The sequence below is a fragment of the Ammospiza caudacuta genome, chromosome 2 (assembly GCF_027887145.1).
Source record: "Ammospiza caudacuta isolate bAmmCau1 chromosome 2, bAmmCau1.pri, whole genome shotgun sequence".
Classification (NCBI taxonomy): domain Eukaryota; kingdom Metazoa; phylum Chordata; class Aves; order Passeriformes; family Passerellidae; genus Ammospiza; species Ammospiza caudacuta.
In genome coordinates, this window is record NC_080594.1 from 94,829,638 (window position 1) to 94,852,058 (window position 22,421).

The 22,421-nt window shown below is 36.2% G+C and overlaps 1 protein-coding gene across 5 annotated transcripts in view; it reads right to left on the minus strand.

Moving 5' to 3' along the window:
• Nucleotides 1-679: 679 nt before the first annotated feature.
• TMCO3 (transmembrane and coiled-coil domains 3) overlaps nucleotides 680-22,421 on the minus strand; it is a 36,981-nt gene continuing 15,239 nt past the window's right edge. The window contains exons 8-14 of one of the 5 annotated variants that reach the window (XM_058825456.1): nucleotides 21,080-21,266; nucleotides 20,025-20,142; nucleotides 19,238-19,433; nucleotides 12,936-13,086; nucleotides 6,618-6,697; nucleotides 5,939-6,088; nucleotides 680-4,267 (exon numbers count right to left, since the gene is read on the minus strand). In XM_058825456.1, coding sequence (XP_058681439.1) covers nucleotides 4,154-4,267; nucleotides 5,939-6,088; nucleotides 6,618-6,697; nucleotides 12,936-13,086; nucleotides 19,238-19,433; nucleotides 20,025-20,142; nucleotides 21,080-21,266 — 996 coding nt within the window. In that variant the 3' untranslated portion in view covers nucleotides 680-4,153. Of the gene's footprint in view, nucleotides 4,268-5,938; nucleotides 6,089-6,617; nucleotides 6,698-8,946; nucleotides 9,851-12,935; nucleotides 13,109-19,237; nucleotides 19,434-20,024; nucleotides 20,143-21,079; nucleotides 21,267-22,421 lie in introns of those variants that run through there. The other 4 variants (XR_009276018.1, XR_009276020.1, XR_009276021.1 and 1 more) reach the window with 4 other exon arrangements.

Genomic DNA, 22,421 nt, shown 5'->3' on the forward strand with positions numbered 1-22,421 from the left:
TGGTTACTGAGCAGAACTATGGATTCCTTCCCTAGACAAACCCCAGGAGTGCTTTTGTGGTTAGACTGTTCCTGGGTTCGTTCCAACAGGCAAGACCACACTAGATTTCTCACCCTCTCCATCAAGCATCATCGTACAGCAATATTCTGTCATGCAAGGCACCCCCACATCTTCCTGCCTGCAAAGCTCAGGATGTCCAATCATAAAACAAGTGAAGTACAAGGCTTTGTGAGGATGTTTTCCCTCGTATTTGAGAATGATAGGAAGTATAAATTCTTACAGCTATGTAGTGCCATGGATTCTGTCCACCATCACCACATTCTTGAGCCATCCTAGACCTACATCAGTCACAATTTCAGGGAACCACCTCACAGCTCCCACAAATACCTTCCTACTGACGAACTGAAGCCACCTGCTCTGTATGATAAGCCACAAGTAGGGTGGTTGTGGGTCCATACACACCAATCTGACCCCAGGGCCAGGGAAATGGCTCACAAAGCACAGCCCACACGGCCAGCTTTTAAACTGCTTTGGTTCCTTTATTGTCACAGAATTATCAAGGATAGCAATTAAGGGGTAACACACAAGAACTCAAATTTTCAGAAAGCCATGCCAAATAAGCACAGCTAAATCCACCTACAAAATAAATAAAATCCCTCCCTTCAAAAAAAGCCCCTGAATATCAACCCCAAAATAGGTTAGCTGAATGAATTGCAATTCAAGCATAGAGCAGACCTGCCTTTTCACTCCCTTAAGTTCAGCTTGACCATAAGAATATCCTCTCATCACTTAATGAGGCTTCTGCTCTGTATCAGCTTTTCTGTATTAAAATGATATTTAACTGGTCATTAGTTAATGAATGAGATAGAACCACTGTCCAACAAGCTGGAACAAGAATTTCCAGAAAAGACAAATCAGTAGATTTTCCTTTCAGGGCTTCTGGAACTCTGCTTTAATTTTATCTGCCTGACACAGAAAGAGAATATTCCACAGTACAAGCATAAGGTTTCTGAAAAGCTGCAATTATATCTAAGTGGGCTGGTTATGCAATATTCTCCCCATTTTTCATACAGGAATGAGTGATCATTCACGAATAAGGTCTGTTGTTTCTGTCCTAAGATCATATAATGAGAGTACTCCATTTGGACATGGAATTATGCATGGAGCCATTATTTGCATTTCACAAAATATTTACAGTATCTCAATATACCTCCAGATTTCTATGAGGCAATCTCAAATGTCTGATTGCAAACAAACTTACCATATGTCTGGTAAGATTACTAATTTGCACTTACATCTAATATTGAACCAGGCAATCCAAATCTGTGTCAACAAAGAGGCACAGAAACTGGTACTCACACTAACCTATTTATCTTCTCCCAGTTCTCCTAAAGCCTAGCCAAGTTGTCCTGGTTTTGGCCAGCACAGAGCTTTTTCACAGTAGGCATGAGAAGGTGGAACCTGGAGTGGTGTGGGCATGTGTACCTTGTTATTATAAACTATCTCACCTCACTGCCAGAGGCAGGGAAAAGGGGCTCCCTCTCTTAGTTTCAGGACGAAACTGGTGGGGAACTGTTGTTGTCTGGGGCTCCTCCTTGTACAATTTTGTTATTAATATTGTTGCTGTTACTGTTTTTCTTATCTCATTGCTGTTTCCAGTAAATGGTGCTTATCTCAACTCACAATCTTTGCCTTTTGTGCTTCCAGCTGGGGGGAGAGGGGAAACAACTGACAGGGTAGTGGTGGTGAGAGCACTAAATTGGGGGATACCATTCCTAAACCATGACAAAGTTCATTTAGGAGAGGACTCAGAGAGATGAGGCAACCAGTAATGTATCTAGACGCTTGCTTTCCTTTTTTGAACATGGTACCACATGAGCTTTTCACCCAAATCTTTTAAAAGATATTAAGGAAAATATTTTATTTCTCTTAGGAGACACAAGCCATTGGTATTTCCTAGTCTCTTTCCTGACTTTTAAAGAGTTTTCTAGAGAACTACAACTACCCACAGCAATTTATTTAGATAAAAGTTTGACTCATAACAGTTGCAATACGTCATATAATTGCTTCAAGGGCTAACTAAGTGACATAATGGAAACCATACAGAGGTCTCTACCATGACCTGTCATACATTTTTCCCTGTCAAACAGGTGGCAAACTATGTGTGAAATAAGCATCTTTCAAAGCCAAAATGAAGCATTTAGGAGAGATGCTTGTATTTCACGCAGAAACACAGAGCTAGGTGAGTGGACAGAGTGGATAGGACAGTTAAGAAACAAATTATTTCAGTGAGGTACCTGGAAAAGAGTAAAAGGTCTGAGCTAGTAGACTGTTAAATGGAACCATAAAACCTGAACTGCTCCTCTATTTTGAATAAAAATATTGAAATATAGCAAAAAGTCAGTTGAGTTTCTTTTCTGTTATAGATTAATTTTATTTAAAAATATTTATAGAGCAGCTTTTTGTTCTGCATTTGTCTGTTTTGTGACAACTTTTGAAACCATTTAAGGGGAGGTGGATTTGCCATACATTCCTTCAATCTTTATGAAGCATTAGTGCATAGAGGGAAAGCCCCAAATCCAGTGAGCAAGAACTCAAATATGATGATCCCTACCCTGTCCCACCAGCACATACACACTCCAGAGTAATCCAAGTTTCATCTGGACAAGCCCAGCAGATGTCAGAGAAAACACAGAAGAAACTGAGGCTGCTACAGGGCAAAAAGGTACAGAGCACAAAGATCCATCCAAAGCTTTGTGTTGCTACTTGGAGGACAACTTTCATTTTAATTGACAATTTAAACCTCATAGCATGCATTTTTCTGACCATTTTGTGGGTATCAATGTTACTTCAGATGACACTGCAATACTGACCTGAAGAGTTAATGTATCTTAAATAGTATTGGTTTTAGCAGATGAACCTCAAGATGATTCTTAAATGCTTTGTCACAGAGTAGACTATAGCCTATGAGTAAGCTTTCTCTATGACACTTAAATAATGGGCTTTTACAAGACCTATCTCACTACATACAACATTTTAAAGAAAAACCACATTTAAGATCACATTCAAAACACAGTTTGCTAAAATATCATGGTATTTTAAAGAGACTAACAATTTATTCAACGTAAATGTAACTTAAAAGGTCATGGGGTTGCAAATACACATCCAGTCTGCCATTTCCAGTTTTCTGCAAGTTAATTTACTTAAAATAATTTCAAATCTAGAATAGTGTCAACTAAGATCCAACCTCCAAGGTTACAGAAGTACTATTTTTCCACATCTAATTGAAATTACACTTCCCAGTTTTACTACATTTACTTTTTATTTAAAAGAAAACACCCCTGTAAACCATTACTGTAGCAGCAGTTAGCAACAAGAATGGGTAACAACTGTCAGTCTGCAAACATAAATTATGCCCTTTCTTACTGTCAATTTTTAGTCAAATATGTAAATAAATACAAAAGCTAACACAAAATATACCACTATAAGAAAATACATTATATGCTGCAATTTGAAATAAAATATCATGCAGTACTGGCTGCATGAACTGGAATATGTAATTAACTGCTTGGAACTGTTTGCTAAACAGTTAAACCTTTTCTTTGTGCAGAGGATCACACTTTTATTAACCATCAGAAATTTGGTTCGTAGTTAATTTTATACTGCTATATTAAAATCATAAATGTGAAAATGACTTAAGTCATTTAGTGAAAGAAGATACCATAGGCACCATAATATATATATATATATATATATATCTTTTTTTCCTTTTTGAACAAAATCTGGTGATGAACCAGCATTAACAGGATGAAAATTAAAAGGCACATTCAGGCAAAAAAATATTAGAGTTTGCATGAGACTATATTTAAAAAAAATAATTTATGCTCTGAATAACAGATTGGATCAGAAACAAATGTTCTAGTAGATTCCAATCAGTCAAAGTAAATTTTGTAAAAGGTGTGCAATTCATATTATGCAATTATTTTTTAGTACTGAATTTTGTTTTAAGGTCAGTATAAGGCTTATAACCAAGTGCTTATTAAGAGGACTGACTACTCAACAGGTCTTGTTTTCTGAGTGCATAGAAATACAATGAGCAATGAAGATGTTTTCCTTGCAAGAGGACATATCCTTCAATTTGTGCAAATCTTGATCAAGTACTTGAGCGTCTTTCAGGTCTCGGAACACATTTCATAATTGCAGCTCTCCACAGGGCAGGGGCAAGTAAAAGGCTTAGAGTAGTCACACTCAGAATAAGAAGATAGACCTGCAAAAGGCAAATAAAAGCCATTACTTCTCTTGGTTACATGACAGTAGAAAGAAGTTTGAGGAGATTAGGCTCTTCTAGACTATGTTTTCAAGAGACTTCACCTGTCTTCCTAAGCAACTTTGTATATTGCTACAAAAGCAAACAATACATGTTCAAATAATCTAATTACCTGTTTACGTGGTGTGAAGATACAATTGCAAAAACATCATTATGAGCTTATAGAAAAACAATTGTTTTTATGTGAAGTGATCAATTTTGAAAATTCACTATTTGTTAAAAAGTCAAAGGCCAATTATCACTTTATTTAAAAAGCAAAACGAAAATCCTTAAACTAACAAACCAAACCAAAAAGACCCCCAACCAATCAAGCAAGTAAAAAACCTCACCACCACCACTCTAAACTATTCTGGATTAATGATATAATGGCAAAGTTCACTGCTAGCTCACTTATCAACAGAAAAAAGCAAACATAAATCCCTTTAAGTCATACCATACATCTTCTGAAAAGAAAAAGATCCTAACTACATAGTTTGAATAAGTCTTAGAAAACAGTGGCAGGAAGTAGTTTTGAGGTCTCAAGCAAAAGAATGAGTTTAGGAAATTTCAGAGGCATACAAACCTATACCTTAGATAATCATGTGAGAGCAGATAAAAATAAAAGTCTAAAAACTTCCAAGCTCAGTGGGTGGGCCCCTAAACTGGTTCTGTGATCACATACAGATATCTTGAAACTCTATGCAAACATGCAATATTTGTAACTCTTAATTATATGAAGGAGTGAACATGAAAGTGAATCACCTTTACCTACAAGTGAACAGCATTGTGTAAGTTTTTCACATGTGCTTTATTTGGAATTGGTTCCAACACTATTCAGTTCACTTGATCAATGAAAATGAAAAACTCGGAGCACCAGGAAAGCATGTTTTTGTGAGCAGAAGCACAGAGGATAAAGCAGCTAGTACTAGAAAGTGAGGTCAGTTCCTGTATCTCTATAGCCATAATTTACCTAATTTCATAAATCAGATTATCTTAACAAAAAAGTAACATTCTCACAGGTTCAGTATAAAACTTAGTTTAAGGCTTCTTTCCCAGGGGACTTTTTCATGACTACCAATAACATTGGTTATTTTTTTCTGTGGAGGATTTAAAATTAACAAGCTTTTCAGGTTAAAGTGTTTACAAGTGTATTTGCTTGTCTAAATGTTAAGGCAATTTTCACAATATCTGCTCTCCAGTTCTTATTTACTGGTATTTCCCTCTTCAAATCCTGTAGTCTCTCTGTATTGTACACTCCTATACCTCTTTCAATAGCTGTATCAAGATCTTAAAAGCAAAGGCTTCTTGGTCTTTATGACTTGGGTGCTATCTGCAACTGTAGACATAGTTAAGTTGTAAGTGAAAGAAGTTAAGGTAAAGCATTTATAACTAAGTTATTTAAAATACTAAGGTACAGTATGAAATAAGTGAGAACCAGCACTAAGAACCCTGTCAGGGACATACAAGTATCCATTTGTATGGGTTGATTCTACTTTTTTTAACAGTTTAACTTTTTTTAACAGAGGTGCCACAAAATTGGAGTGTGTTGGTGTTTTAAATACTGGGATTTTGTATTACAGTGTAAGTTATTCAGGTGCAAAAAATGAAGTTAATAACCACAGAACAGCTTACCTCCCGAGATATGATCCCTGCTCTGCGTGCTCTACTTCCCAGAACAAAAGAGAACTCACTGACTTGTGCCAGTCCTGCTGAGACAATCCACTTGATATATTGGCTGGTCTTTGGAAGAATCAAAGAAAGGACAAGCACTGCCAAGACAAACTTTAAAAACAGGGTTTTCTGAGTTACTGAGGGTTTGTTTTGTTTGTCTGTTTAAATAAAGAAGTGTAATAATTAAAACAGCATGATCTCTGTAAGATACACAGAATCAAATAGAATACTTTTGAACATAACATAATGGACTTCCAAGTGTGTCTTCTGTATTAATGTCAAAATAGACAAATGTACATTGCACAGTAAAAAGTAGCATCTTCTTTACTATAATAAAACACTTTTATTACTGTTATTAAAACACAGTTATTACTGTCACAAATCCCAGGCTGGAGAAATAGATCCTTTGCCATGTGCAATTTATAGTTAACATTAAATAATTTTCTTTTTAAATATCTGGAGAATATTATATCAAACTGTATTCTAATCAGTAAGATTCTTCCAAATATATATTTACAGTAATATTCTCTGTTATATCAAATGCTCAGTTCTTGCATAAATTGTCTTTAGGGCACGCAGCACAAAGATCACTTAGATTAATGAAGATTAAAATATTTTTTAAAAGAGTAAAAGAAAATACCTTCATTATGACGACAGACAATGTAAGGAATAGCAGGACTGTGAGTTCATATATTACAAAAGTGGGGAAAACATGAAGTCCTAGAAGGAAAGAAAACAGCATTGCACAGTTTGAGGCCAATATCTTACTATGGTAATTTTCTGGGTTAGTAATATATTTAATTGTAAGACTGTATTCTCAAAACAAATCAAACAAAAAGCCTTAACTCACCTACCAACCACTTGACCACTAAAGCCCTAACTATCTAGTAGATCACAAAATCATTTCCCACAATATCCAGCCCTTTCCTTTGGGGAGGTTTAGCACAGGCAATATTTCCAACTGAATTAAGCTCCACATGACTGATGCATGAGCACTTCAAATTCTAAAGCTTTCTGTCTTCCACACCAGTCAACAATACAAAATCTGAACTGCAAAACATATCTAATGAAAACTATAAAAATCCTGCAAGAAAATAATTCCATTGTTATGCACAGTCATTCTAACATTTTGCTGGTCATTTAACTTTTTTTTATGGTATCACAGTGGGAGGAACTATGACAGTGGGAGGAACATGATACTCAGTATGTGCATAGACTATAGCTACAACAGAAATCCAAAGTGTTTTCATTCTACGACCTTCACTTCCAAACTCTGAAAGTCACCTGAACATGAAGAGTCACTTAGACTGGAATCAGGTAAGGCCATAAACCCTTGAGCATGGTCTAACAATTAAGGAATTATAGAAAAACCCATTGCTATGATGTTGATGGGGTTTCTTTTGTTGGAGTGGATTGTCTTGGGGTTTTTTGCAATATTTGGTCATTTTAACTTGGCAATTATGTAAAGAAAAGTAACAAGATCCACAAAGAACTCAGAAACATAAAACTAAATCCTGCAAATTATAAACATAAGAAAAAGAACTATTTGTTGGAGAAGTCCTAGAGTCACTGAGGAATAATCTTACAACTAAGTCAATTTTATCTCCTGAAGTATGCAGAACTTCTGCAGGCAAACAGAACTGCGTATCTTTGGATGCCCATTCCTTTTTCATAAAAACCTTCTAAAAAGTGAAATCAAATAATGGTGATGCTCCTGACGAATTCTTAACAGTTGGCATTTCTCCAACCCAATTATTTCTGATGAAGGACAAAAATTTGCCTTTCTAAAGCATAAGGCATGTAAATCAATGCTGTAAATAACTTCTTATTTTAACATAGGACAAGGTTCCACTAATTTTCTCTCTCTGTAGTGCTGCAGATCAAGATGATCTGCAGAGAACCAAGAGTTCTCATCCCTTACAGTAACTTCACAGGGTTTTGTCTGCATGCATGTTCAACTGCCAATAGAAACCTTCTTCAATTACATCAGAGATCTTTACACAAGTGCCACCCAGTCAGCATGCACACACCCGGTTTTATTTCTTAATTTCCTTCCAACTACTGAAGTGCAAATGCAAAAGACTATCAAAGTAAGAGTAGAAACAGCAGAATAAGAGATGAAAACCACACCAAAAAAAGAAATCCACATATATGCACAGATGCATGTGGAAGTAGCTTCACTGCAATATCATGTGCACAGTGCTCCTTCACCTTTAGGCTGACCTCAGAAAATACATGAAAAGCAATCAGAGAAATACAGCTCATAGCAATGGCATGTTTGATAAGAGGGACAATTCTGCCAGATCTAGAACTGAAGGTTTCCAAGAGAGGCTATAAATAAAGCCTAGTGCTCTCATCACTAATATGTGTTCAGTTCTGGAGCACACAGGCAGTCTGAAGTCCATTTGAACAGCTGCCCAGTGTGGAGATTATTGCCATATTCCAAAGAGCTGAAGCACAAACTCCAGCAGATTTCTATACCAATTGCTTGGAGAACAGTGTCTCCAAGGTGAAAACAAGCCTAAACCCGTCACATATGCTATTCTGAGCAGACAAATCAACATGCCAGAAACCAGACATTTTTTTGAAGGAAATAAATCCCATCATAAGATATTTTTATGGTCAGTACAGACCTTTGCCCCATTCCTAGATGAAAAGCCAGGATAAGGCCAGAAGCGCTATCAGACTTCTAAACAAGCACATGGCGCCTTCCCAACAACACAAACACATCAGAAAGATTAATTCCACAGGCAGAAGGTGCATGAAGATGGCAAATTATTGCAATGGTTTTGATCAGACTTCGACTAAGCTCAGCAGTAATTCTGAAATCATTCTCTAACATGGAAGAAACACTTCAAATAATTCAAAAACTTCAGGAGTGTGATCAGCACATGTCAGATTGGCCAGTAGTCAACAGCTAGGGTAACATTTAGGTACACTTTTACAGAATTGGCCACAAGCTACCAGACCTTCAGCTCCAAGCAGCGTTCACAAAGAGCTGGAACAGAGGCCTTGGGGTGCATCACTGTCAAGCCAAAAAGCACAGCTCACTCACAGCAGTTGGTATGTATTCTGTGGACAATTACAGGCAAGACTTTGCACAATCTTTTAAAAAGTACTTTTTTCTTAACAAGTAAACTCCCTCTTTCCTCCATTAGGCAGATTATACCAATCTGATGGATAGCTTCTAAACAGCATGTGAAGATCCAGATGTCTTGACTACATCCTGGTTAGATCCAACACCAAAAAAGCAATCTTGAAGATCCTTGATGGCAAACAAGAGCACAAAAATCAGAACTCTGAGGGTAAAACTGGAGCCAGTAGAATTAATTCTGACACATCCTCAAGACAGGACATCACTCAGAAAAATCAAATTAGCTATGTATTGAGATGCTGTGTCTACTAAAAGACCTAAGATCATAGCCTGCAAATGCAATTAATACTACGGCCCTGGCTAGATCATTAAGCAGCAGAGGAGAAAACCAATCTTCTTAAATCTTTCTCCAAAGGGAAAAGTTCTTTTGATTCTATTGTCAGTTCTGAGAGCATGAAACCTCCAAGTTTCATTGTGCTCCATGCAGAAAAACAAAGCACTAGAGCTGGATGGATAAGGAGATGGATGGATGCATGCAGTTCCAGTTGGAATCCTCCTTTGATTTTCTCAGATTCAACAGAAGAGTAAAAAGGCTCATTAGACAATCCTTGTGTGCATTTTGCTCTGACAGTGGTGGTGCAGGCAGTGTCAGCATCTCCCATCTTCTGAAGAAAAAGACTGAGCTGTTAAAGGGTTTTCAGCACCTTGCATTCAAGGTCCAACACGGATCACAGGAGTTACTCGGAAGGGGAAATGTGGAACCCGGCAGGTGGCTACATCTGTACAGCACATTGAGAACATACAACTTGTCAGTCAGTGGAAGTAATCTGTTACCTCACCAGTGGCAGAGAAGGTCTTGATGCACAGTTTCAAATTCTATACTCAGTCAAACAGTCTATGAAAGATGCCTTCCATCTTTTCAAAAAGTAATCAAAACAAAATCAAACGATGTATGGGTAAAGATCTGTGCACTAGGTACAAAACAGAAATGAGGAGGAAAGTGCCCAAAATGTGGCCCTAAGGGATTGCTCATGATGTTCTCTCAAAACTATCAGTAAGGACAGAGACTAACAGAAACTCTTTAACCTCAGGAGGTGGCATAAAGAGTGCCAGGAACCTTGAAGAGCACCCAGAGGCCTAAATGAATGTACAGATAGAGAGCAACTCCAAGTGCAGCTGTTAATGCCTAACTGCAAAGGTGCATTACTCCCACAAATGCACCCAAGCGCAAATTTAAAGCAGCACCATTGCACAGGTCAAGGGCAGGTCCACTGCTATGGATATTACATGAACAAGTAATATTCAGCTCAACTTTAAGGCACCAGAAGGATTTCTCTAGTAAGAACAGAAAAGCAGGCATTTAAGACAAGCAAAACAGGAATGAACTTTTCCAAATGACACACTTACAGTCACTTTTCAATTAAGATAATTTTTTCCTTTTGTGCCTTTATTCTAAAGGGACCAGAAATGATACTACTGCACTGGTGTTCCTCCTGAGCTCAAGTGTTTCTGCTCTCTGTAAGGTGCTTGCTGCATATAGTAACAAACAACTTCTCTTTAGGCAGGGGGAAAGAATCTCTCCTTGTGGCTTGTACATAATTTCACACAGTAAATCTCTATATATTTATATATACATATAATTTGCATGTGTACATATATAAACAAAAAGCAAGCAAGAAGTCTTTAAAAAGAAATCTAGTAAGAAGAAAAATTAAGGAATACCTTTTGTTCTACTCAGGTTCTCTTTGCAACATCACATCACTGCTTTGAAAACCTACCTCCTTGCCACAGAATTTTCTGCTAAGCACAAAATTTAAAAATAACTGAAAGTAAAGGGGGGAGCAGCAGCTAATTTTTATTTGGGGAGGAAGGGGATTTTGTTTGAGGGTGGCAGGTTTTTAGAGTTTAGGTCTTCTTTTTTTGTCAGTTTTGGAGGGTTTTTTGTTGTTGTTTGGTTGGTTTTTTTAAACAACTAAGCATTATCACATTTTGTCAGATGCCTATGATATAGCTCTTCTGATTTTTCTAGCTAATTTTCTTCAGGGGCAGGTATAGTACTCATTTTCTATAAAATCACACCAATTTGTTATGCAATTTTCTTTCCTCTCCTGCTTGCAATTATAATGGCAAAATTTGTTAAACAGATTTTTTTAAAAATTCTGTAGCAGAATGACTAAAATAATTTCCTTAGAGCACAATATAGGCTGTATGGAGTGCTGCTAGTGTGCCAACTGAGGTCTTGCTATTTTCTTTTACTCTAGTAAAGTCTTATCTCTTGTCTTAATTTATGAAGCCGCAAGAGTGTGGGACAGTATTTTTGTTCAGTCCCTTGTAAAATTAACTTTGGGCTTATAATCACTTGTCATGTTTGTATTTCTGATAACACTATCCATTCCATCACCATCTTTACTGAAACACATAAACAACTTAGATCTGTAAGCATTTAGCAATTACTCATGCAAACTTGTCAGTTATATGGGCCCACGTTTCATCAGAGCTCATCACTTTCCTTCCATTATTAAAAAATAAGTTATTCAAATAAACACATCTATTACTAAGTAATCTGATTTATCACCAGAAACTATTATCATGGGCTGGATTAAAAAAATGAAAATAAAATTAAGACTGGCAAGCATAGCTATTTCATTTTTTTTTTGACAGCCACCAGTTTTAGCTCCTGTTATGAAACAATGAGTAGCAAACAGGTATATAAGGAAAAACATTAAAATTATGCTGATGATGGGACTTTACTGTTATCTGAATAAATATGTGGAGATAAAAAGAACAATTAAAAACTTAAAGTAACAGCAGAAGAAAAACTAATGGTGGTTTGAAAAATCCAAGCCCAAACCCTAGGACTTTCTGGGTAAAACATGGGTTGAAGGAGGTTGGATTGGTGCACCAGGTCACATCCAACCCCCCTCTTGGACACTGCAATGTCCCCAGCATAGGGACATGCACCTCCTGTACAATCCACAGGGAACAGCTTTCCCAGGGCCTGTCTCCTCACCCACTGTAGCTGAGCACCTCAGTAACATGTTCCTCCAGTTTCCTTCAGACAAAGGGCATTGGGGCATGCACAGACAGCTGGAGAATGCAGCAGTTCCAAAGGAGGTTACTGATTTACTGTAAGTATTCTGAGTTAACTCCTTTTGGATATCAAGCACAATGAGTTAGTCCCTTGTCTTATACCTCAGTGCTGCATTTCAGCTGGCATTCAAGTAGTGTCTGAGATCCAGCTTCTTTCAATTATTTTTTCCCTGCATTGAGAATATGTAGATCACACACTCCCAACTAAATTTCTAAAGAAACAAGCTATACAAAATTATGGTATTATGACATTCTGCTTCTACAGAAAACCAAGTCACAAAACTCTGAAATCTACTCTATCAATTGAGTCAAATAGTACTACAATTTTAGTATAAAACACATATACAGCTGCTGGAAAGACAAAAGAACATTTAAAAGAACCCCAACGAATCAACAACCAAACCAAGGCCTTTTAATCTTAATATATTTAGTTACATGTTTTAAATAGAGTGATTTCAGAATTAACATTGAAAAACTGACACTAAACCAATACTTAGAAGTACAACATTGAAATGGCTTCTGAAACTGCATGTTACATTTAGAAGCAGTAGCAAAGGCAAACCAATGTTGTGGTCAATTAACAGTATTGTAACAAAATAAAATATATCTCCTCTCCTCACATTACAGACACAATTTTTTTCTCCTCACCCACATCTTAAGCAATGTTTTTATATACTATATATATTGTATATATTTTATATAGTATAGATTTAACATTATTTAGTATTACATATAAGTATCAAATATTGTAAAGTAAGATTTCTTGGAAGTTACCTATAGATGCAAAGAAAATGATGGCAAGAAAGTCACGTATTGGTTCAATACAGCACATAATCTCCTCAGTAACCATGTGACCCTGAGAAGAGATCAGAGCTCCAGCTAAGAAGCATCCCAGCTCCATTGAAACATCCAACAGCTCTGTGATCTGTTAAGGAATAACAGAGAATCTACTGCTGAGTGACTTTATATACCATTTCACAGTGAAACTATAAAACTTTACATTATACCAAATGCTGGAAATTACTGTGTCTTTATGCAAGTTCAACAACAAACAGAATTCAGTGTGTGTATTTCAATGTTCTGCAGTATTGTATTTATACTGAAGACTCACAAATCTAGTTTCTCCCTTTGTGTTACCTTCTTTCCCACAAAAACAAAAATAAATTTCTTAATCTACACTGCAATGCTTTGTGTGATCCTTATGGACAGCATTTGATTTCACAAGTCAGAGAGAGCCTGTGACAGCTTTGGAGTCAGGATTACATAATACATTGAGGCTGTGAAATAAAGCAGTAAGAACAAGGTATTTTCCAGCTGTCAAACAAGGAAAAAAAAGAAAATCCAAGCTTATATTTGGGAGAAGAGTCTCAATCTAGCAGAAGTCCCTGGCATAAATTACATTTTATTATTATAAATTTGATTCAAATGTGCCTGTGTGTTTTACTGAATAAGGATTCATGTAAGTGTAACAAGTAAACTGCTGAAATGAAGCACAATGACTACTTGAAAGAATTCAGACTGCTTCATTCTTCTTTAATATTTTAATGCAGTACTAGAAGAAGAGATGAAACACGTAAAGAGACTAAACAAAACACTAAACAACTGCTTGAGGCAAAGCTTGGAACACAAAAAAAAGCAAACTGCACCTCTAATGCATGGTATGGTATAAAGTATATTTTAAAATAATTACTTCAAAATCACACGGCTGAAGATAGTCATCTTGCTGAGAAAGGACAACATTACTAATATTAATAGAACATTTAAAACCAATGACTTACTTTTATTCTAATTTAGATTGAGGAAGAATGCACTATAGTACATTTATGGACACCATTCATTGTATCTTGAATGGTTCCACTCCTCCAATGGAGGAGTGCAAAAGACACAATAAACGAGTCTCCACTCTCTGCATAAGATGGCACCTAAAAATAACCCCAAGACCTTTGTGTACTGAAGTAATAATGTCTGAATGCTCATCACACAAGTGCATTTGTGATAACACTCTAATTTATTCCAAGATACTTGAGGTGATAAATTGGTTCTGTCAACTAATATAATTAGTTGCTGATCATGCAAAGCAAAGAAGGCAATGTAATTCTCATTTTAAAACAAAAGGATTTTCAGTGCTTTTTAGAACAATTTGAAATTGGAAGAGGGAAGAAGGCAATATATACATGAAGGACTTTAAAGTCACCAAGAGATGAATAAAATTAAGGAAACAGTTATGAATAGGAAACACTTAAGTTCTTCTCAATCTTATATTAGTTGTTTTAAAAGTCACAGCCTCTTTTGGATGATTAAGATCCAATACAGCCTATTCAAATAAAGTTGGAATTATTTTTACTACTCAGCTATAATCTTCCCATACTTAAGTGCTATCAATTGCAACAGAGCTCTACATCAAAATTTTTATAGCTAGTATTTTAAACATTCCCTTGGCCAGGATTAGGTTACCATAAAGGAAGACATGCAGCATATCTTGTACCAGAATTGCAAGATACTGCACTGTTGTGAGAATCCCTCTTCAAGCAAGGAGCAATTTGAGTGTGAAAGAAACATGTTTGTTCAGAAAGCATCAGACATAACTGGAGCAAACTGCATGTCTAACTGGGAATTTGTTCCCACAGCATAAAAACTGAATTACATTCCTTCAGTTTATGGCAAATCAAGTATAAGCTCAAGGGCCTGGTAAAAAAAATAGGCAAGTTTTACTGTTTCTTGTTTAGTCTCTGGGTACTACCCAACTTCAGCTCTACACAATCCATAGGTCACTCTACATACAGAAAAGTGTAAAGTCTATCAGAGAGCAAGAAAAGAACCAAAAATTCTATCATCTTCTTAGCACTCTCTCTTCTCCTCCAATTTGTTCTTCAGATTTTCAGAATCACCTAGGTTGGAAAAGACCTTTGAGATCATGAAGTCCAACCTTTTATATGTAGCTTTGTACAGAAATTCCTTTTACAATTCCCATCTTGGTCACCAGTTGTCCCACAGTATTATCTACAAGTGGACACATTTCCTCAACTAAACTGTAGCATCAGGGTTTATTATATATAATGTATGGGCACATGTGCACACACATACTGGAGAGGGCTTGTTTTACTGGCAGGAAGGCATTCACAGCAGAGCTTTTTACATAAGCAAAACCTGGAGAGTATTGAGCATGTAGTATTCCCTCTCTGCATCATTTCTAATGTTCAACCTTTACCAACAGGGCTTTAGCCATTAATAATCCCTGGGCTTTGCACTGTCCTCTTCTCAACTCCTATGTCACAGAAAGCTTTTTCAGTCAAAATTACATTAAAAACTCTGTCAATTCACACGTTTTTCTCAGCACAACTAAGCTTTGAGTTGTATTCAAGGGTCCCATTTTATTCCAATTCAGAAAGGACTGGTTTGCTTTCACTAGAATAATGGATTTTTATGTTCAAATGTTCCACCACATCAATAAATAAAGAAATATACATACTGCTATAACGTGTTCTGGGTGAATCTCAACCATCTGTTCAGCAGTTGTTTTGCTTATATTCTCCAATGATGTCTATCTTATAGCTACTCTTTCACCATCACAGAAGCTTAATGAATATGATAAGGCAGCAGTAAAATTAAATAAAATTTTGGTGGAAATTTCAGGCTTCAGTAACTTATATCTGCTCAAGAGCAAAGAGGGAATTTTAAGGTTGCATTTCAAGAAAGTGAAGCTGTAATGGAAATTGAAACAATTTTAAGTGAACCTTGTAAAAACTCTATCTCAACTGTTTTATGAAATAATTAACTAAAATATTTGAGATTACAGTTCTTCCTTAATCTTCCTTTAATTGATAGTAAAGAGTCCATAAGCAGTTTACTAGCCATTGAGAAGTACTTCAGGCAAGCAAAGAACAATATTCCAATACTAGTAATGATATCCACTGGACACTGCAGAAAAACTTCATACATTTTCATACGTAAAGTACTGCAATAACATCACTGTATTTTCTTTTTCGTATATAAAGCAAACTGGCAATTTGCCTCCACTTGCTGCCAGCATCCCAGGTCAACCATCAGGCAGTGAAACTATTAGTCACTTTTCCCCTACATGTATGCACAGTCCTATAAACATGTAAATATAACTGCTGTCCTTCTTGTCAGCCCAGGTTTTATATTTTTTCATTTCCCTTACGACATTCCACAATTTCAGTTTTAAAAAACAATAAAACTGACTACTGTTGTTCCACAGGCTTCCAATACAGCATTTCATTATCAGGACAGTGTTTAAAACAATTTTCCTTGTAATGTTTCTGTACATACAGAACATGGAAAAGCAACACTCCAGCACTGAATCCTCAGGCTGACATATTCTTCAGCTCATCCTGGTAAATACCTTGGTAAATACCTGGTAAAACTACCAGTTTGGCCATTGATCCTGAATGGTCATGTTTTAAGTTAGATTTGTTCCTTATGTTGCAATTCAGGACAAGAGTTCACCAATTAAAACAAACAAACAAATGAAGAAACGATCAATCAATCAAACTGCTATCTGCATAACTCAAAGCTTGAAAAGGAGTTGTTGAAAGAACAATAATGATCTACTGATCCTTTGTTACTGAAGACAAGGTACATGATTCAAAGATGCACAACTTTGTCTCAGTGTCATCTATACTGTTACAGGATTGGCACTTGACACAATCCCCACCTCCCAGCCCTGATCTGCCTAGCTAGTTGAAGGATAAAAGGGAGGGGAAGTACAATTATTTCTGAGAATACTGGGAACAGAAAGGGTATATTAAGCTCCAAGTCTTATTAAAATATCTGCAGGTGTAACAAGTTGCAGTGTTATCTAAGTGACTCAAGCTCAGAAATGCTCAAAAGTCACAACCATACTCAAAGCTCCTTAACTGACATGATAATCCTTATATGAAAATTGCTTACTCACACTGCAGTACAGGAACCTCTTCTGTCTCACCTCCCCTCTTTCCTCCCATACACAATTTGCCCTTATCACCAGGGAAATGGCAATTCTTGTTTAATTAATCATCTGAGATTTTTCAAACACAGGAACAAGCAAAATAAATTAACTTTATATATAATGAGCATTACATGTGCTGGTGTTACATTAATCCAAATACTGAATAAGCTTAGCTGGACCCCAGAAACCCAGCCAACACTGAAGCATGTAATAAGTAACTATATGCATGGGGCAGGAACACCTTATCATTCCTAGTCTCTTTTCTGTGTGTTGGAAAGAATGTGTCCTACCAAACAGTGACTTAAATGATTTTATTTAAAAACACAACTCAAATTTTCTAAATGGAGCCACAGAGTTGTCTTTGGCTAAGGATGCTAAAATAGGCACTCTCTTATCGCTCCTCTATATTTCAAAAGCTTTTTTAGAATTACATCAGTACAGAAAATTCTGTATTTGCAGATTAATTACACAAGCTCCTTCAATATGTAGGCTTGGCTTTCCAAGGAGAATGACCGTAGCAGAATCCATTAGAGTTTAATTGTTTTCCTACCTGGCGTCCAAAAACTTTAATTCAACCTTTCCAAAGATATGCAACACTTTTAGCTTAGATTGCAATCACTCATCCTATGTTTGTATTCCTGACAAAGTACAGCATCTATACCAATTAAGACTGGTTTTCCAGAAGATTTGTTTGTTCACCTATTCAACTCAACAAGCAAACATTTTTTCACTTTTTTTTTTTTTTTTTTCAGTTTATGTGTTTAGACTATAACTTGTACCATTACTATAATGAATTTATAAATGTCAGTGAATATCAAGCATCTCAACTGGTTCACTGAGGTTACCTGCAGTATCCTTTGTAGCATTCCCTTTGATAAATTATTCATCAACTTTAAAAGGAAAGAATTCTGAAAATGCTGAAGAAGCCTTCTGGATTTGCAGTATAAATCCAACAAACCCAAATATATCCCCCCCCCCACCACGTGTGTGTATGCACATGTACTGTGTAAAGTCACATATACAAACTCCTTGTGTATTTGAAATGCAATTTGGATATAAGAAGCCAAATTTTATGAAAGTCATGGTTTTAATTAAAGTAAAATTGCTTCTAGATACCATAATATTATACACAACTTCAGTGGTTTCTTTGCTGTTTTTTATTAAAGTTTTTTTACAAGCGTAATGTTTGCTTGTTAGAAAGTAAAAGGGTGAAACTAGTTTTGTTTCTTCTCTTATTAGAGGACACATTTGAAATATGAATAGCTGTTTAGAGCAATGGAATTTTTAACTTACACAGTAGAAGTCACTAACTAAAGCAATGGTCTCACTAACTTCTTTTTAACCTTCTTCCTGAAGAAGGTCAGGTTTTCCTGTTGGACTCTAGTAACTAAGTTAACACCCCTAGAAAAACAGGCACAGGAACTTTTTGGCTTAATTATTCTCAGGGGATGTAACAATCTGCACATTCAGGATAATGGAGTGTCAAACCCATAACATTATCAAGCAACTGTCACATTCTGCTCTCCAGCAGTATAGGTTTTCAGAAAGCTGAAACATGAGATTGAAAAAAAAAGGAGAATTCAGGGGAAAATTAACTACACCCAATATGGTTAATCAAAATCCATAAACCTTAAGGAATTCTCTACTTTCTTAATTTCATCCCGAAATGTGTCTCTCACACAAAAAGAAGATTATTTTACAGTAACAACACTGTTGAGAATTTGGTATTGAGAAGAAATTTGTGAGCAAATGTCACAAATGTCATTATCAGTATCTCAAAACCCATCCTGAATTATTTTCAAATGCATGAAGTAGCCTACAATTAAAACTAAGATCATGATTCCTAAACTGGCTGTATTAAAAGCCAGTTTAGGAATCATGATCTGAGCTATCATGATCTAAACAGCAGAATTTCAGCTGATTCACATTCAAATTGTATCTCTTCTTGCTCATCTGTGCTATAATGCAGGAATCATTTGCACATCTGGGGGTTGTTGTAAAACAAGTTAAAACCAGACAATTACAGAGGTGCATGTATACGCAATAACACTAAGTTTGATGGCTTTTGTGACATTGATGAAGTAAACTACCCCATGTATAAAAATGTTTTATCCATGCAGAAGATTACCGTTAACATAAGGAAGGTGAATGCAGTTATCCCTAGAATGAGGATCTCCTTGTTCCCTTTGCTTTCTGTGTGCAACTTGCGGTAATACGGTCCGATGAGATAAGTCTTTATAACAAGACATAGCAGAAAAACAGCAGCCAGAGAAAACAGAATTTGGCCAATCAGGATCAGTATTCTCAGAACTTCCTTGAAAATGCTGGAAGAGAAGAACAAACAATAAGTTTCTTTCAAGTGCTCTCATACCTCCCAACCAGTTCCCCGTAAATGAAAATACCTAATTCCATAAATGCTCAAATCAGGAAGGTATTTAGATACATTAGTAAACAAGATTAAGACTAAATCTGCAGAGTGCCCAGAAACCTCTTTTACAGTCTAGAACTTACTTCCATGTTGACTCAGAAAGATTTTCATTGACTAATCTCCTATTCAAAGGTAAGGCACAATAATACTATTGCTTACTCTTTGACAAAAAGGTGCCCTGCAGGAATAAAGTGAGTGAAGAAATTAACTTGTTCTTTTACAGTAACAAACTTTTCACTCAAAATTTTAATTATCACACAGGATTAAAGCAGCTATAGCAAAGAGATTATTTTCATACAACTAATTTCATATGACTACTACAGGTTTCTACTTCACAGCAAGCAGGAACAGTAAAGGAAATCTCACTGAACAGAGTGCCTATATTCCATGGAACTGACATTAACTGCAGTGCCTTCACATTTATATTGGCAATCTACATACTAATTGCAAGGGGTAGAGGGAAGATCCATACAATGATTTTTTTTACCTGGAATATGTGCTCACTCCTGCTTGAATAAGTGTAGGCATGACAGCTATAAATAAACCAAGCTGCACATCCTGCATCACCAACATGCCAAGCAGTACGCTGCTGTAGTCAATATCCCCTGCACACCAGCAAAATGGTCACGGAAACAGTCATCAGAAACTATGAATGCTTGCAAACACTCAAATCTAGAAAAGCCTTAATCAAATGGAAGCCAAATATAGCTCTTAATGAGCTGAAGGTCATTCAAAGCAATTTACGAACTTTTTTTCCCCATTAGTAGGTAAATTTAAATGTATCTATAAAGACATATTAAAATACAAACAAAATATTAATATGAAATTTCTGTTACACAATAAAAACATAGACTTTGCTTAGCAGTTAAACACTAGTTACACACTGAGTGAAATTCCTCTACTGAGAGTATACATGCTTTATTCTGAAGACACACTCAAGCAAGCATATGTAAAATATACACCTTGAATTGTGGCATTAGAATGAATATTCTAGAGGGTGAGGAGTACTTTAACACAATTTGTATGAGGGAGATTTAAGTGGAAGAAAGCATGATGTCAAAACTTTCAAAAGGAAACATTTAGAAGTTGAGAAGCTAGAAATATGGCCCTTGAAGGTCCTTATTTGAAAAGCTGTTAGCTATGAAAGACCATGAGAGCCGGTTTCTGTTTCCTGAAGAAGGATGTGAATTTTTTAAATTAACCTTTCTGCCCTGATGACAGGTAGCAGTGGGCTAATCTGGTAACCTCTTAGAGTTCAAGGATTCCAGACACTCAGTAAAGTCAGTTCTCAATGGAGAGTACTACAATGGCTGTACTACATTGTCTTTTCCCAAAGAGGACTGGCGATGTACAAATCAAGTACACCTCCTGGCAAGAATACACACAACACTAGCCCGTGTTAAATAAGGATGATTGTTTGTAAACCAGGCTTAAGAGTGGGTTTTGTTTTCATTTTTTAACCAGCTTCTCTTGTAATATTACAAAGTCAACTTTCAAATTTTATTAGATACTACAGTAGTCCATATTTAAAGTCATATTTACCTTCTTTATCTCCTCGAACACTACCTGCAAGAAATCTGGACACCAGTGGTGTGCTTGACAAAGACAAACAAGTGGAAATGAAGACACTCTGTGTTGGTCTAATTTGGAGCAAATGCCCCCACAGTAAACCAAAGGCAATCATCAGAACTGTCATGTAGCAGGGTCCTTGCAAAGATATTTTCCATACCTTGGGAAGAAAATAAGATCTTATGACACTTTTCTCACTGCTAAGTTACAACGTTTTTTATTGCAAATAAGCAGTTAAAGATGCATGATTTGGGGCTGTAGTACTGAGGCACAGAGTAATGGATAGTCACACTATATCACCTACTCCCAATTTACAACACTGAGTAGACATTCTCCCCCAAGAGACTCCTTGCCAGAAACCAGGTGAATTTCCCAAAGCTCACAGACAAAATACAGGCGAAATGGTCCAGTATGGGTTGAAATACATTAAAATTACCAAATGAAAGATCAGTTATTGGACGTGATTCTAAGATGAGGAAAAATGGGTGTGGCGAAATCAGTCACCAATACCAGTAACCCACCCCAAACTAGTGCAGAAGCAAATCTGAAACAGCAATTTACCTACTCCAGTTTAGGAACCCTTGAGTTACTGATTTTTATCTTGGACTTTAGGTGGACTAGAAACTGCAGATTAAGCTAAATGGTCATTAATTATAACATATTTCCATTAAAGCTTTCTAGTACCATAAACTCACAGCCATCAGTTTAGGAACAGATCACACAGTGCAATTCTTCACATATTTGTAGCCATACTTTCCACTATTAAAATTCTAGCTTGCTTATAACTTTTTCTTTTTAAATTAAGACCAAAAGAAACTTGCCGCTTTTGCTGAATTCTGGTGGCCACATAATTTAATATTCCAGATTGTGTTAACATACTTGCTTAATTAGTTTATGAGCCAGCAGATTATGTATCATCAATTCAGTATGGAGTACTTAAACTTTCAGATTTTTTTATAATAGGAATGGCAAACATCACTGACACTCCATAACAGCAACTGCACATTACTGCATGTTAAAATAAAGCAGAGATGGACTGCCAAACTGTGAGAGATTTTTCCAGTAATCAAACTGTTTTACTAAAATAGGGAGTAAATGTAATTTTTTTTTGAGACACTGAATAAATAATGCATTCTGTTTTTTCCAAAGTGCAGAAGCAGATGTCACATATGTCTTTTCAAAAATGTACAAAGCTACAGCAGTGTAGTGTAGGGAGTGTGTAAAAATCTAAAATATAACTGAAATCTGCAGTTTCAGTAATTAGCAATTAAATCCCAGGTATATTATAAAAATCCCCAGCAGGGATATTATAAAA